Here is a 17790-nt window from a genome sequence, read left to right on the forward strand (position 1 = left end):
TTACATTCCACAATCATATAAAAACAAGCAACACTTAGTAAGAATCAGCTTCTTTCACATCAGTTGTGGTGCTTTGTGCTATTGCGTTTTCCTATGTGCTAACGTTAGTGGGAAAGCCTTTGTGCTGCATTGGCTGACGAGCAGCACATTATGTGCTTTGCCCCTTTAATGTCAGCTTAAGGATAAGCAACTTAGTGAAGTTGAGGAAGGATCAACATCATGGATAAATAGAATTGTTTATCACCTCACCTTCGACTCGTTGCTCATAAAAAGAGTATCAAACCTGGCTTCTTCATGTGTTATTGTGGAAGACAAAACCTGTATCGTTTTGTTTTGCTGTGGGACTTCTCTTTACCACTCTGGTCTTTGATTCGTCAATTTATTAGCTCCATCTGGTCACCGAGCTTCAGGGAAAAAAAGCCTCCGGAAGAGATAATTTATCGGCTGTGAGCACTGTGAGTGTGTACTCGGAGTGTGTAGCATCGCCGGCTGGTTTGTCGGCCGCACAGCTCAAGGAAAAAGGTTAATAAGGTCACCTCCTCTTTACCCGGGAGACAGACCCGTCACTTTTCCTGCGAGGGAGCCTCGAACAGGTCTCTGCCACATGCAGCGCAGGAATATTTTAGAATATTAATTGAACACTTAGTATGCTGTTGTCATATGGATTTTTATTAGTATTCTATCAACTCAATGAGGTGTGAAAGGGCCAGATGCTGTTTCCTCATCTATCCTCTATTTTCCTTTGTCAGTAATCAGTGCAGTGAGTGTCAGTCTGCTCATCACTTCATTGATCAGATGTCATGTATTTATTAATTGGACCAGTGAGTTTAAAAATGGATTAATAACACTGAGGTCTGATTTAGATGATCAAAATGGGGCTACATCTTGTTTAGCACGAAGGCAGTGATAGACCCTGCTCCTCATGTTTTAAAACAAACCACAAGTTGTACCTGGTCAAAATTGGTCTACATACCATGAATAAATCAGCTACATTTTTACCAAACACCTCCACCATCCATTCACCAGAAACAAGGAAAGACAATTCCTTACCTCAGAAGAATAAGGTTTATCTGTGTTGTAATTTGTTTAGGCATGTCCAGATTTACCTCGGCGGTAGGGGCTTTAACCACTGTGTTGGAGGTGAGAGTTAACATTAGAACAACATTAACATTATCTAACATTAGAACTGTGTTGCAGAAATATGTTCTGAAATATGATGATCTTATTTATGTTATGATTATAGTGTATTCAATATTAGATGATAGTGATGGTAAAGTGCAGCCATACTATGTTTAATTGAAGAAGCTTTATGTCAAATATGTAATCATTGAATGTATTGTAATACAGAAGTGGTCAGGGACCGATGAGGTCATGGAGGGCAGAGCCAGGTGGGTGGTGCCTGGGCGTGAACGTGGCTGCGATGACCCACCTGGGTGGAGCTTTGTTTGAATGGGCAGCCAGTCAAATAATGAACAAACCCCTGAGATTGCACCAGAGGAGAGACAGGTGAAATCTCTGGAGATCCATACTTTGAGGTTCGAAAATATTACACTATTCATAACATGTTCAACTTTGTAACTGTATCCGCTTCTGTTAGTTATTAAATCCTTTTTTATTTTTAAACTTAATGCAGTTGATTCTTCTGGCTTTGCACCTCCGGTGTTCTTCTTTAGATAGACCCCACACGACTTGAACCAGCTTTTAAGTGAAATTATGGGCATTACAAAAAATAGCTTTCAAAACAATAAATAGTACAAAATAAAGCAAAAGGACCATTGCGCTTTTTACATATCTACGTTTTTTCTAGCTGTGTTTCATTTATTGTTCTTTTGATTAATTCGTAACTCTTTCCACTTTTATACTGGATGCACACACACACACACACACACACACACACACACACACACACACACACACACACACACACACACACACACACGTAGTCCCTCAGTTAGATTGGAATCTGTGGTGGTGTTGGTTGTGGTTTGTCCCCTGTCGAATGGGACAACGGGGATATTCACCATTCATTCATTCATTCTCAGCCTTCAGACAATCAGACATTTAAGACCTTGTCAGAGGGAGATAAGGATCTCCGGTGCTGCCAAACCCTGACGACTGACTCCTTCACTATCAATATCCTCCCTCCTGCTCGCAGCAGCCTCCCCTTTAAACAAAAGAAGGGGATGATGAGAACAGATATGTTTACGGGATTTACCATTTATTCGGTAGGTTCAAAGCACGTCTGTGTATTCCTTTTCATAAAAAGCTAAAGTAAAGATTCAGTTGGTTTAACTCAGGGCGGCAATTCATGCTAAATATAAATGCAGAATACAGAACCTACATCCATTGAATGCAGGCTGCACGCAATTTTGTAGTAGTTATAAATCACATATGTGTGATTTAAAATAGTTTACTAACAGCAAGTAACAGCAGTTTCACCGTAATAACATTAGACCAATTTGGTAAATGTTACGGCTGACTCAAGGCCGCAACAAAAGAGGGGAGACCATGCCACGAGCAACGATGCCAAACATAAGTTTATTGTGCCTCAAACACAACTTTAAACAACAAAACCAACGATGAGGTGTGAACGGCAGTATCAGTGGTGTAAAGCAAGTGTAGGGATGTGTTGTATGTGTGGGAGCAAGTGTTGGTTGTAAAAATAAAAGACATAACCGCAAATAAACTTAAATGTGCATCTGTCACGTCCTTGGAGCCCCAAGCGAGGTATGGAGCCGGACGGGCCAACCGAGCGGCATCTGATCCTCCCGTCGCCAGACCAGCGCAGGAAGAAGAACCTCATGCAGCAGAGAACCTCCCATTTAACCCCCATCGTCCCAGGTGTCCGCAATTAGGCCTGAAACGAGAGGAGGGGCAGGAGAACGACCAGAAACAGGCCAAGGGCCGTAACAGTAAATCCAAATGACTGAACTTCATTTTCTACTGTCCCGACATCTCGTTCTGCTCGTCTCTCGGTGTTTCAATCCCTTCCATCGTTATGCTGCATCACTTTGCAGACACCGTGGCACGTTAAGTGGCAGGAGACAAAGAAGAGTAAGGCGTTCACCTTGAGGAAACCCGCTCTCAATGTCACGTGATTTCAGTGACGACCACAAAGGTCAGATGTTCATCCACATGAATCCAAACCACTGTGAGAATTAAACTGTCAGCGTTAGATAACAGCTACACGACAACGACAACAACAACAACGGTCCTTCTCCTACAGACACTGATGAATTGCATCATTATGGAGAATGACTTGGGGTCACGTTGTGGACAACAACGATCCTTTTCTTGAGATTAACTGCTTCTTCCTGCATCTCACCATCTCGGAAAGTTTGCTTTCCCTCTCCGAACACAATCATTTTATTGTTTTTTTTGTTCCTACCCTCTATTACAAACCACAGGAGCATTTCCCGAAATTTTACCACATATCCTGATATACTGTACAACCATAACTGTCGCAGGTGGTTAACGTTGTCAAATTGTCACAGATAAGTTTGTCTTCTCAAACAAAACTTGAGCATATGTAAATTGTCGTTGGCTTTAGCTTTGCTTATAAAAAATACAAAAGTCAAATTGTGTGCCAACGCAGAGTAGATGTATGCACTGCTGGTGGGGTTAGAGGGAAAGGTGAGACAATTACCCCGTCACTACGACTAAATCCTGTAGGAAAATTTAAGAAGATTTAATAAGATTAACCCAAGCATGGTTCCCAACACTGAGGGACAGTGTTACGTCCCTAAAGGAGTGGAGGACGTAAACAAGTTAAAAATAATAAACCCAGGAGATCTGGACCAACGGCAAAACAGGATATTTAATGATGGAAAACTCAACACAAGGTAACTGAGAACAGTCTCCAAAAGGAAGACGAGTACGGCGTACGGCTCCTTCTTCACTGGCTCCCAAAACCTCCTGACGGCAGCACCTCACAACCTCTCTGGTTCCGCTCTGGCTGAAGCAGCATCCCACTCTGGCTTGGCACAGCCATTTAATCCCATGCTGATCAGCTGCAGGAGTGACGTCGCCAGCACAGCTGAAGAGAATCAAACCCACTCTCACACACACACGCACACACACACGGTGCAAACACAAACAAGGCACGTAACAGATGGATTAACTGGAGTCCGAGCCTGAAGTTCAATCCACTCAAAACCCTGTTTAACTCTACAGAACCTCCGAGTACAAGTAGTCAGTTGGTTCAGCATGATGCTCGTGGAGTCTCCCTCTGTCAGTGAACAGGGCGGCCCTGTCCGTTCAAGCCTCGGCTCACCATTTGTGCTAATTAAATTTCCGGCAGATCAGATTGTATCTTTCTGACTCATCGAGGGAAAACTGTGAAAATACTTTTCTCCCCGCGAGGATGTCTGCGGACGGAAAGCAGCAGAAACGATCAGGGAAAAGACAGCCGGGAAAGGCTATTCAAAATAATTCCATTTGCCAGAGGTTTTCATTATCAAATCTGAGATTGAGGGCATAGACCATCAAAAAATAAATATCCTCTCTCAAAATAGCTGCAAAACACATTGACTTTGATAAGACCAACCTTTTTTCTATTCATGCAGTTTTCCTTTTTACTATGTTTCTCCAATTTACATTTTTTATTACGTTTGAATTCTTGGTAAAATAGATATCAAAGTCTTTATTGGCAAACAAAATATAATCAAACCAAGTAAGAAAATCCATTTAACAGTGAATTGACCCGAACAAGATGATGTCAGGGACCCCCCCCCCCAGCAGCTCAGAAGACATTGGCTTTTTAATGAGTCATGACAGAGGTGACTGAAGAACCAGAGTGACTTTGCTGAACGGGCTGAGAACGGTACCCTTGGACTGGAAGGGGAGAGCGCCAGGGAAAAGCATCAATGCAGAATCGATCACAGTGACGTTGCTACCAGATGGACAAACAGAAAGGTTGTAGTCACTCTTTTACTTGATGGACTTAAAAACATCCGCTTCAAAGGTGTCTGTGAGCTGTTTGAAATAAAATGATCCCTTTGTTACAACTCTGGTTTTGTTTCAAGGCCCTCCCCGCTGATACGATGTCACGATTGTACCATTGTTACCCTCTGAACCCGTGTTCCAATAAGACGCCATTACAGGCCAAACCATTTCTCACTGATCTCATTTTCCGACATTCAATCTTCAATCACATTCATTTTTTTTCACTCACTAGTTCAATTGCCAGACAGTTGTAAACACGTCACAGGTTCAAACCAATTACAATATCTGAATCTAATTATTTGGAGGTGAAAAACAGATTTGGCCGAGCATTACATGGGGTTTTGCGCAATCGTTCAATACCACAAGGTTGGATAAGGACGAATGTTCCTTTTATCCTGGTTGGCTTTGTCTTATCTGAAAAAGCTTGTGATTCTATCTTGACCTTGTGTTGTATTTCATGACAAAGCATAGTTTTAATGGAGTCTAGCTGTACTTGTTTTGGTTCCTGCTGTCAAGCTGGAAAAACATCCACGCTCGTCATGTCTGCTCCTGTGAGCCTTTTGAAACTACAACTACGCATCCGTGGAAACACAAACTGTTGGTGCTGCAGAAGTGGTTTAGATCATTAGGCATGCTGAGGGGGACTCCCTGTGCCAGATGTGCTGCGCCTCTGGTTCAGCTGTGGGACAGACACGTTCCCGCCGTCAGCGTGCACGCTGACAAGAGTAATTAGCTCTGCCGTCCGGGGAAAACCTTCAGGAAACTCATTTAGGGAAAAGGGTGAATCCCCATTAATGTTCAGGTAAAGAAGCTGTTTCTGCCTGGTGTCATGTCCGAGTTCAAGAGAGGACCAGAATGCAGCATTAGTTCCTGCACTTCTGTACTCAGTACCACAATGAAAATGACAGTTAAATATTTGTAAGGATTAAACGCTTAAAGATATTTTCTTTAATAATCAAAGTGTTTTGTTGGATGTTGTTTTGCCCCGACTTGAACTGGAGCCTCAGCTGATTTTACAACTAAAAACAGACAAATTATCTTTACTTGTGCTGAAATGCTTCCTTTCTCTGGTTTACAATATAATTGTATGACGTGGCCACCACAAAATATTTTCTAAAGCTAAAACAAAAATATCAACAACTATATATGTCGTTTGTGTTACACTATTTTACTAAACCTGCTCGGCCTGCGGATACATTGTTCCAGACGTGGATGACGTCCCCTCTCCGGAAACTCATTGTGTTGAATGAACAATGTTAATACAAAGACTCGTGACTTTGTGACTGAGCTGCTGACGGTGTTAACTGACAGCCAGCTCGCTCAAAGAGCCTTTCCGACGATTCTTTTGAGCCCAATCTGCTCAACGCTTAATAATAATGTGAAAATGACTTGTGTGCTGCTAATTACTATATTTGCATCCAATTTTATTTATTAAGATGTGTATGGAATTAAATCATGATTTTATGTATCTCATTTCACAACCCAGATGGAAAACGTTTATTTAACTGGAATAGAAAACTCAGTTATGGGTATTAGTCTCACCTTCGTGTGCAGCTGCCGCAGCTGCCATGAGGTCAGAGGCGTGTGTGCAGTGATACAAAAGTGCAAAGGTGAACAGGAAGTTAGTCTTTGCCAAATGTCAGCCGGTCCTCCACATAAAAAGACCATGTGGCAGTAGAGGAAATGCAGGGCAGAGGGAGGCGCTTGTACTAAAAACTGAACAAAAGGCAGATTGACCTGGCGCTCGCAGATAAATCCATCAAAAAGAGATTTCATCTAAATAAAATAAATCCCCTCCCTAAGTTCGTGCTCACCTTACTTTTTCATTTTGAAGTATTGAGATAATAACACAAACAGTGATGTCCATTTTTAAATGTAATCCCATAGTAAAAGGGGATCTCTTCCGTCAGATGAATGCAATGGAAACAGTCACTGCTCTTCATGTCGGAGGATTATGATCATAAGAGTTAAATCCAGATTGTGTTTCCCCGGTTAGTTGTTCAGATCCAATGTCACCCAGACACAAATAAATGGTTATGGACAAGCTTACAGAATGGAAATTTGAATCACTGTTCTTAGGTATTATCTAAGGAGAAATAAGTTGTATCGAAGGGGAGAGAGAAGGAAGAAAGGGATGAACATGCCTCACGTCACCTGCCTCTTTTGTCCACAGCCTGTCAGCTAACATCTCAGCTAACACAATGTCCACAAAAGGGATGCAGTCCTCAGTTTGCATGCACTTCGTTAGATGGATTGGATCTATCTTGTTTAAATTAGATTCATTACTGTCTAGTTTATTCTCTGATGAGTAAAATGCTTCAAAGAAATAAAGTCTCACTGTGAGGATCTCCTAATATGGCAAGCTGCAATTTGCAACTACAAACATGTTTTGAGGAAAGATGGAGGACATTTACTATCAACGACAAACAATCTTTCAAAGCAATATCCTTGTAAATGTTCCTTTATCAAGAAGACAATTGATCAAAAATAATTTAAACAATTACTCAGCGTTTTACTCAAACTTGGTGCCAGATGAAAAGAGCATAGCCTGTTTTTATTAAACTGCTGCGACGTGTTTAAATGGTAGTTTCAAAGACAAAAAAACGAGGAAATGGCGAATCCTTTGAGATCAAAGACAATCGTTTCAAGGAAAATGTCCTGGAAAAGAGCTGATGGTTGGAGATAAGGATCATTGAGAGTCTTCTATGAAAGCGAATCCACTTCTTGAGTTAGTTCATCTCAGGACTTCTGAGGATCAAGGTCTCACATGACCAAGGAACACAGGAGTGTGACCTTAATGGTTTTAGGGGGAGAAAATGACTTCCCACAACAACCAGGGGCGAAAAGTGACACAAGCGCTTGATTCAGCCTGCAGGATGGAGGGAGACGTGTCGGAGGATGCAGAAAATGGAGGAGTGAAGAGGTGTAACTAAGCATTTGGCGCTTTCAGGTCATATCTGATTAAAGTATATTGGTCCAGTATGACGGGTCATTTTCATCAGGCAGGCAGATCAACCAGAGCAGCACAGACTAAGATGCTTTGTTATTCAGCAGGATCACGGGGGTTTGTGCCCTGCTGCCGTCACAAGGCCCACTGATTGACGCAGAAATGAATCTCATCCATTCTCCATCTCAATTAACCTTCTACATGCTAGGTTTCAGAAGAAAAAGAGTTTAGTAGACGGGATTAAGAATGGTAAGTATGAGATGGACTCACATGCTCGGTTTGTCTTAAATATACGGGACTTAATAACCTACTGGACTTAATCTTGTATTAATAATACCTTTAGCAGCAGCAAATATCTGTAAATGTCCTGATAAGACGGATACATTTAAAGCACGTGTTCCTGGTTCACGGTAAATATTAACAGTATTTAGAGTTGATCATTTGCTTTAATATTCTGAGTATGCCAGTGAACAAGTGAAGCTGCAAGGAGATGACATTCAGTTTGAGAATCTTGATTGACAAAGTTGAAAATCTTAAAGAGACGTTCCTCTTCAGCTGTGATAGCTAAACGGTGACTCACTGGATGCCAATATATTTCCTCAGAGCTGATCATTGAACGGCAGATGAGATCTTAATTGAGTCGAGCGTATATCCCTGGGAAAAGAAAATGGAGGGAAAAACAGTCTTCGGATCCACAGAGGCACTGAGAATATAACCAAAACAATGGCACTTTAATCAAATAGCATGTTTGTCTACATAGTTTTCCATTTGCTATGTGTTCAAATATTTTTATTCCTTTTTTATGGCAAAAAAGTACTGTTGGATCTACTGTCCTGGTGCTCTGGGCACTACTTGAAGATTGCAGCTATCCAGAAGTAATCAATGTCTGTAACAGATTTACTGCAGCGAGTCTCTACGGATGACAATGTAGGTCACCCACCAATTTTAGTCCAGACTGGAACAACGACTACTGGATGGATTGCAATGACATATTTATAAAATGAAAATATTGATGTATTCATGATCTCCAGGGAAAGAAACCCAACAACTTTGGTGATGCACTGACCTTTTTCCCTGTCACCACCTACAGGTAAAGCCTTTCACTGATCTACTGAAATATCACATTGGCATATGTCCTGATCCCTAATGCACTTCTCATGTTTGGTCAAAGATGTTTTTTTGCGGGGGTCTTTTTCCCTATCGGCCAGGTCAGTATGGCCTACTACAAATTTCCCTTCCAATTACTCAATATTTTGAGTAGCTCCTCTGCTTAATTGTTTAGATGAACAGTATTTTTGTCAAAGGTAAATGCTAAATTAAAACTTTTTTTATGGAGCCAAATCCAGGTGAAACGTTTTGATCTCATGATTACACGCCCCTCCCAGTTGATGCCCCGCCCCCTAAACGCCACATCACCGTCAAAAGTCTGAATGTGAAAAAAAAAGATCCAAAGGAGAAAAAAAGATCTGAAAGTGAAAATATAAGTTGAATATCTGAAAATTTAAGATTTGAAAGTGAAAATTTAAAAATTGAATCTGAAAATATAAAATCTGCAACGGAAAAATATAATACAGTGAATATCAAAAAATACATAGTATTTGCATTACAAGTGCAGAATGGAAAAGAATATATTATTCCAAAAATATAGAACTGAGTCAAAACTATATTGAAAATACTTTTCCACTAATTTTTTATTTTAACTACATTGTTGTATTTTTCAATGCTCAAGACCTAAACTTAAATCTTCAGGTTCACATTTGTTTTTCAAATGAACAAAACTTTTGACTTGGATTAGGCTCCATACATTTCCTACGTGTTGGGGTACATTTTTGTTTTTAGTTTGTGAACATCCTTTACATACATTTTTATTTCCCCGTAAACTTTTGCGCACGTTCCAACCGCAGAGCGCCATCACTAGCTCGACTGCACTTTCCCTTCAACAGCCAGTTTATAGCTGAGAACACTTGAACTCCCCTCAGAGGCTTCAGAGTGATGAAGGTCAACAGGAAAGGATATAAAGTGTCTCCCGGTGCCCCTGCTCTCCCACACCTTTATTTAATGGGGCACCTAAGAGCGAAGGAGGCGTCGTGACGCTTTTTATTAACACTGAATGTGACACAGATTCACAGATTCCTGGCTCCGTCATCCGGGATTTACGCACTTTTTGGGACGGGAAGAGATTGACGACACATTTTCTGGCACGCGTCTTTTGTGTAGCAGTGTGTGTTGTAGTGTGCCACTACGTTGTTTCCTATTTCACCATTGGAACTAAAGCAAATATCGGGCACTACGTTCCTGCGTTATTGGTGCGTAAAGGCTCCGCAGCCTTGACAAGGCGTTCTGCGTTTCGTCAGTGAAAGCTGGGTAAGTTTTGCACCGGTGAGTTCCTGGCGGACACTTTGGCATCCGAGATAACCTGACGGATTTTAATTAACACAATCATCTACTTTCAAGACAATTTTGGAGAACCTTCTGTGCCTCGATCTGTTTTCATTTCATTTCAGCGATTTCTTTACGCTATATAGATCTTGCAAATGGACACCTCGCTGTGACGATCGCGTGGGAGAAACAATGTTTTTATGTAACACAAGTGCCATAAAGGACTGGAGCTATTTTCTGTCTCAGATTTTACCTTTGCTGAATAAAACCACACGCCTGGCCAGCATGGACCAAGCGGAGGACGTTACGACCACCATGGTGACAGCTCTGCAGCCGGATAGCGCCATGAGCGCAAGCAACCCGCCCCTCAATTCCAACCATACCTCTGGCATGGAGCACGTCTTTCATTACTCTTATTCCGAGAGTGACCCGCTGTACACAGACTCCCGGACACGAGACTCCATCCCGCTGCCCAAAGCGGTTCTCTACCTGGTGATGGCAGGGCTGGTGGTGGTCGTGGTAGCCTATGCGATAGTTGGGCACCTCGTCAAAGATGTGGTTAATGAGTTTGTTGGTATGTGACCCCATCTGTGTGTGTATTTCCGTGTGTGTGTGTGTGTGTGTGTGTGTGTGTGTGTGTGTGTGTGTGTGTGTGCGTGTGTGTGTGTGTGCGCGCTTGGTGTGCGTGTGTGTGTGTGTGTGTGTGTGTGTGCGTGTGTGTGTGTGCGCGCGCTTGGTGTGCGTGTGTACTCCCACTAGATTTACTAAGAGCAGGATGAAAAGAATTGGAGTTGCAGTCACACAGTGTGAAGAAAAGGTGGTAACGGTATAGAGACAGATAATATACAGTTATAAGAAATATATATATAAATATATAAATTAAAGCTGTACTACAGTTGTGTATTGAAGACTGTTTTAAAGACTTAAATTCAGACGCTGCCAGAGAACTAACAACATAGAACACAAACATCTTAATTTATAGATGAATGAAGAGACTCTGGAGCGATCAGGCGCTTTCTTAATTGAATACGCACATTGACAGTTTTTTGGGTAAAGCGTGTAGAGGATTTAGTAAACTCATAAAAATCCGACTTTGTAAAATCCGTTGTTCTGTGCTCAGCCAATGACCTTGTGAGGAAGAAGACATCCTGACAAACTACGCAATCACCAAGTGTTTGTATGAAAAATGGAGAAGTCTAATGTGTCACTATTTCTGAAGAGCATCCTGTGGGTGATTCATAATGAATGAATGAATGAATGAATAAGTCTATTTTTACGTTTCATAGTGCTGTCATGATTTGACAGCCAGTGTATTTCCTCAAAGGATTTAAAGCAAAATGGAAGATTTTGCTCAGTAATGTTTCACATTTAAGCAGATCAGGACAGCAGCAAGGGGCCCCAAAATGAACGGAAAACGTGTTCTGTGTTCGACACCTTTCATAGTTTAAGTACTTAAAGATGCTCTCTTTGAGGTAAAAAAAATACCCTCACAGAGAAATATAAATACTTATGAGAATGTGACCACCAATTTATTCACATTGCAGCAGATTTTGAAGCAACATGACAACAGGGATCCTACAATAGTCTTGGAACAATGACCAATTGCTAGTAAGAGTTTTATCACAGTTTTTGAAGTAATCTATTGATGATTACTGATGAGACAGTAGTTGTTGTCCTGGAGGACTCCTCTCTCGTGCCTGGATCAGGGCATCAGTGAGCTCCTTGACAGGTGAGGCTAGTCAAAGACATCAATAGCTTTGTTGTAAAGGAACCTCTTTCACACTCTGGCCACACGAGGCAGTACATTGTGCTGCACCAGGAGGCATTCAGGGCCCAGTGCAACAACAATGAGTCTGAGGATTTCATCCTGGTACCTAACAGCAGTAAAGGTTGGCTAGCTAGGCGATAAGGATTCGCTTCCCCAGACCGTTCGCCATCACCGACCCACAGATCCTGCTGGATGATATTGCACAACTATAGGACTGACAGTTTCTGACAGTTTGATGGAAACATGCACACGACTGACGTCCTAGGTCATTTTGTAGGGCTGTGGCAGTGCTCCTTAAGTTCCTCTTGCACAAAGGAGCAGATACTGATCCTGCTGTTGGACGGCTGTTGCACTTCCACAGCACTGTCATGCCCTCCTCCTGTAACGGCCCGTCTGATGGTGCCTCCTGTCTCAAAACTGCGACAGATTTTAGGATTGTGCCATCTTGGATGAGCTGGACTACATCTGCAACCTAAATGGACTGAAGGTACTTAATCATTCTCGTGACAAGGGCACTAGCAAAGTGCATAGGGAGAGAAAAATCAGCCATGAAGGACGAGGAGAGATAAAAGAATTATGGCCACAACTTGCAAAACCATTCCCTTTTTGGGGTTTTTCTTGCTGATGCAACTCCTATCCAACTGTTGTTTGCATCAAAACAGGTGAAACTGATTCGCAAATGATTTTTAGCTGGACAGAATTGTATCCCAGAATTTGAATTGACGTTGTGTTATACTGTGTTTAACTGCTCTCTTTATTTTTTTGAGCTGCGAGAGAACCAAACAACTTTGTGACAATGAGAGCACAGTTTTTGGTGTTTTTTGGGGGCTGCCAATTTGAATTGTTGTATCGGGAGACCAGTTTAGGTGTGTTAGTTAGTAAAGTTAGTTCTTTACCAAAAAGACAACAACTTTCTATCAGGCTGGTGGGTGTCTGTCACAACTGTGCAACATGACACCTCATACATAGTTCTGGTTAACAGTTAAGCCTAATTGATCCGTGCATACGTGGGTAAATCAATCTCGGAGAGGACTAAGGGGCTCTAGCCGGATCACACTCAGTCACATTGTCCCACCATGCGTGATCTTGTGTGTTTCAATGACTTTTTTTTTTTAAACTAATTTCACGAGACACAGATGGAGTTGTGGGCAGAGTCACTAACATGCCTGTTCTTTTGCTCCCTGCTTGTAGGTGGAAGCAGGTCGATGGTTGTTGAGGGTGACGCTGGTGAAACTAGTGAACAAGGTAAAAAACAAAGCTCACATGGTTCACAGTCTGCAGCACTTTGCTTTGCCACAGAGACAGACTGGCCCTGTTTCAATTTGACAGCAGTGAGAGCTTATCTTTCTGTCTCTCACCCTCCACATGTAAACTCACACATACACCGGCGATGCAGTGTTTTGCCTCTCAGGCTTTTTGCTGAGGGGGACATGTGGAGGATTCATGTTTTAAGCAGTAAAGCCTCCTGCTCACAGTGGATACTTCACTCTATCAGAAAAGCAAAAAAACATGTTGTAGACATATTATGATCCATTGTATACTATAATGAATAACAAGAGGACACATAAGCTATTGATAATTATTTATTATAATGTTATTATGTTATTTTATATGCATTGAGATATTCAGCAAGCTATTTCAGTTATAGTAGTAGTTGTAACTTGTAAGTAATAGCAGTAAGTATCACAGGGGTATCAAAGAATAAAAAAAGCATCACACACTTAACCTGAAAGTGAGTGTGGAAAAAACGAGATAGTTGAAAGTGAGGTGGTCCCTTGTGGTCATGTTTCGGTTCTGTGGGTCTGAGGAATTCCTTACTGCCTTCACACTCGCAACTGCCAGCCTTAATCTCAGCTCCTCATCCGACAGAACAATGATTGATGTGTCCCAATTCAAACAGGCTCCACCGCTCGTGATGGGGCTGCTGTGCAGCAGACTTCTCCCCCAGAAACAATTTTATGGTGCTGTGCCTCTAATGGAATTACAGAAGCTGAACCCATCGTAGCTTTCTGTCAGATGAAGTGTGCAGTCATGTTGTGTGCATGTTTTAAATACTCAGATCGCCTGACTGAGGAGCTTTGTACATGATTCCATCTGTGAAGGCTAGTTGAAAAAAAATACTTTTTATATAGGTAAGAAAGCTACAATATATTGTTTTGTTTGAGTTTTTTGCAATTGTAAATCTAAAGTAGTTATTAGCTCAATCTGAAGGTGAAAGAAGTCAGTTTATTTTAGTTTTTTGAATATTTTTATTGTGGCATAAATAACCTTGGGTTTTGAACCCTTAACTGAATAAGCATTTGCTATGATATGTTTGTATGATACATATCATGCAGTAACAGTATTATTATAAAATTGACACGCTCTGTGTTACATTAAATTTAAGTACATTGAAGTACTTTTATTTGTATAATGCTGCAAGATCTTTATCAATAACACCAAGGTACAGAGGAGACTACAATCTTATCAATATAACTATAAAAAATGAAAATCTCCTTCTCTTTGACTCAGATTGACATTGTTATATTTGTACTGACTCCCAGCATAACACCACTATTATCTCTCTTCAGGCTGGGTGTGTGGCTCTCGCGGACTTACTAACTGCAATAATACCGAGATAAACTGCATATCCAACAACATTAACGTGATGGGTGAGCTGGCCGAGAGACCCCGGCTGTTGGAAATGAGCTACATATCCCTGAACCACACAAACTGCCTGAGCGCCGACAGACCGGAGGATACAGCAGTCACCATAGATGAGACTTTACAGCGGCGACCACCGGACACCCACTCTGGGACTTAACCTGTGATCTTCTGACCCATCTCGAGAGATATAAAGCAGCGCGTTAGCTTGCATTGCTTGCCCAAGTGGATTTCACGAATGGAAGCTCTCTCCACTGTTTTATCACGTGCAGGTGGACTGTAATACTTGTGTAATGTTGGGCAAGAGAAGAATTTAGATAGTCTTTACTTGAATGTTGGAGGAATTGAATGATGATGTTTGTATCATATCGGCCTCTTTTCTGTGGAGATTGCTAGTTTGAGCGGCTTCAGCTGTTTTTGGCCAAGGAGGCAGAGAGACTAACGTTTTTTGTGTTAATGTGACATATGCAGTTCAGAGTAACAAAAAAACAACAATTAATCACTCTGAATGTACAATACACGCTGGTCACTGCTTACAGTTATTGTAATTATTGTAAGATTTGCGTCAAAACGCTTCCAATGACACAGGAAGGCATCAAATGTTAACAACCTCGCCATTTGTTATGTAATAACGCTGAAACTACTGCTACATGACCATAAAATGGAAGCATTTTGTAGTGTCATGCTCCAGTTAAAACAGAGAAGCTGAAAGTATTGGGGCCATTGTAAAGAACAAATTAAACGTAGTGACCTTTCTTGTTAAATGTCTGAACACGGCATCACCTTTGAAGCAGAACGTGTTCATTGTTTGTTCATGTTTAATGTTTAATATTTCCTGCAAAAATGGCTTCATGCCAAAGCCTTTGTTTACCTTTCTTACCTCACCGTTAAGGGCTATGTACTGTACTGTCCATGAGTTTGTGACATCACTACGCTACAACAAATAGTTGCTTATTGGTCTGTGCATGCTGTGATCATTGTGCTCTGCGCACACTGCTTCTGTAAACTCTGTGTTTGGAAAGATAAAGTGAACTAAAGTGGCTGAACAACACTGCTCTGATCAACTGACGGCAGGATAGAATCACTACTTAAAGACTAATTGGGAGCCTGTTCTATGTTACTGATGGACTACTTTCTCTCTCAGATTTACACATGTGCATGTTTGAGGTGACACAGAGTAAAGTGATGCTTTCAAGGGACCTATTTTAAGTGTATCATAAAACAATTATGTAATTGTATTGCAGAGGTAATTTTCATATTGATGCCGTCAACCCCGTTTAAGTCATCCAATAAATAGTCTTGAGCAAAGGTGGTGGAAATCACTTCATTATTATTTTCATACCTGATACTGACTCTGACCTCTGGGCATGTGCACATGCCTAATATCTAACAATAAATGAGTTAGTACACTGAAAAAAACTAAGGTCCAATAGAATATCAGTATTCACAGAGAGAGCATTTAACTTCACACTGAAATAATAAACTATCAATCTGAGAAGCTATAGAGCTTAAGTTAGATACGCCATTTCTTTTGTTTGTCAATGGCTTCCTTGAGCAAACAATGAGACAAATTTAGTGACTCAATATAAACATGTTTTACATTTTTGTATCTTGTTTTTAATTTATCTATTTTATTTCTCACCATGTAAATATATTTGTACATACGCACTTTAACATACTTATCTTATTTGTTTATATTCTTAATTTTTGCTCGTATATTTTCATCTACATTTTATTCTTATATTGCAGACAAATTCCTGTGTAAAATACACGGCAATAAATGGCTTCTGATTTTAACATGCGACCTTAATTTAATGCCCCCAGATGAAACTTGACCTTGAAGATGGATACTGCAGAATGTTTTACCTTCCGTGACAAGTTCCAGTCTCAGATGTTCTTCAACGCAGTGACCAACTGCTGTGATGATGCAGAGGAAATACTAATGAGCACGGCACCCTGCTCACACACGTATTACGATATCAATCAAGTTCTATTTAAGTCTCCAGCACATCTCGGGCAAACGCTGATGGGATTCCACCAACGTTTCATATGTCCAGCCGTGCTGGAGGTTGGTCCAGACTTACATTTCTAACCTCAATCCCTTTCTCTGGTGTCTGCGGCTGCAGCCTGCAGCTTCTTCTCAAAGTTACCTCCGTGTCATAGAGAGCGCTGGGGTTATCTTGTCTAATGTATTCTAAGAATTACGATACTTTTGCTCGAGTAAAATTTTCTGTGACTCTTAAAAGTACCACATCATTTGAAACATTTGAACCTGGAATATTTATGGTCAGTTTCTGACTGATCCTTTCTAGAAAATCTACATCTCAACAACAGTTCTGATCGATTTATTCACAAGCATTTGTGCCTGGCTCTGTTCTGAGGACAAACTCTTGAGTCTGTTGGTACTGGTGTCGGGTGCCCTTACCGTTAAAAAGGTGGACCAGGAGCTAATGAAAGAGCAGCAAGAATTGCCAGCAACCCTGTTCACCAGGTACCCATCTGTTCCAAAAACCTTCCCCTTCGCCCCGACCGCTGTCGCATCAGCAGCTTCGCCCCTAGAGGAGTGAAATTACTGACTCGTGTCACTTACAAGCTTGTTGTATAGAAAGGAAAAAAATGTTTTAAAAGGAAAAAAAACAAATTTTCAGGATATCAAACCATTCTAGGATTTTATTATATATGAGATGAATAATTCAGTGTCCAAAAGATTTTTTTAATTTTTGGGTAGTTAGCGTAATTTGTTAGTAGCTCAAATCAAGATGTGGTTACCTACCTTTGTATGCACAATTTCTCAACTAGTATTCATCAATTATCATTTGATTAATGACTTACACCGCAAAATTGACATTAGGACATTTTAAATGTTCAATATCTATTTACTTGAAAGGCCAAAAGTGCCCCCATGTGGCCAAATAACCACAAACCTGTAGAGAGAAACCAGAAACATATTTAAAAGCAGTGACAAAGTTTGTTTTAAGTGTGATTGAAATGAAAAGTGCAGACAGAAAATGGATGTAGGGAACTTTAGGCATATCATATCTGATCATGAGAAAGTCTATCTGTCAACAACATACTCTTAATACAACCTCTCTCTGACTGGTACAGACTC

General features: G+C 41.0%; 1 protein-coding gene across 2 annotated transcripts; it reads left to right on the plus strand.

The window, feature by feature from the left end:
• The first annotated feature begins 9836 nt into the window (after positions 1-9836).
• Positions 9837-15989, plus strand: LOC120824492 (uncharacterized). Of its 2 annotated transcripts, none has more exons than XM_040185389.2 (3): positions 9837-10844; positions 13230-13283; positions 14609-15989. In XM_040185389.2, the coding sequence occupies exons 1-3, from the start codon at positions 10463-10465 to the stop codon at positions 14839-14841; spliced, it is 669 nt and encodes a 222-aa protein (XP_040041323.2). In that variant the 5' UTR covers positions 9837-10462; the 3' UTR covers positions 14842-15989. The 2 variants fall into 2 exon arrangements, 1 of the variants encoding a protein (XP_040041323.2); XR_013468491.1 differs by having other exon boundaries at positions 10117-10255.
• The last annotated feature ends 1801 nt before the right edge of the window (positions 15990-17790 follow it).

Source organism: Gasterosteus aculeatus, chromosome 8 (genome assembly GCF_964276395.1).
Source record: "Gasterosteus aculeatus chromosome 8, fGasAcu3.hap1.1, whole genome shotgun sequence".
NCBI lineage: Eukaryota > Metazoa > Chordata > Actinopteri > Perciformes > Gasterosteidae > Gasterosteus > Gasterosteus aculeatus.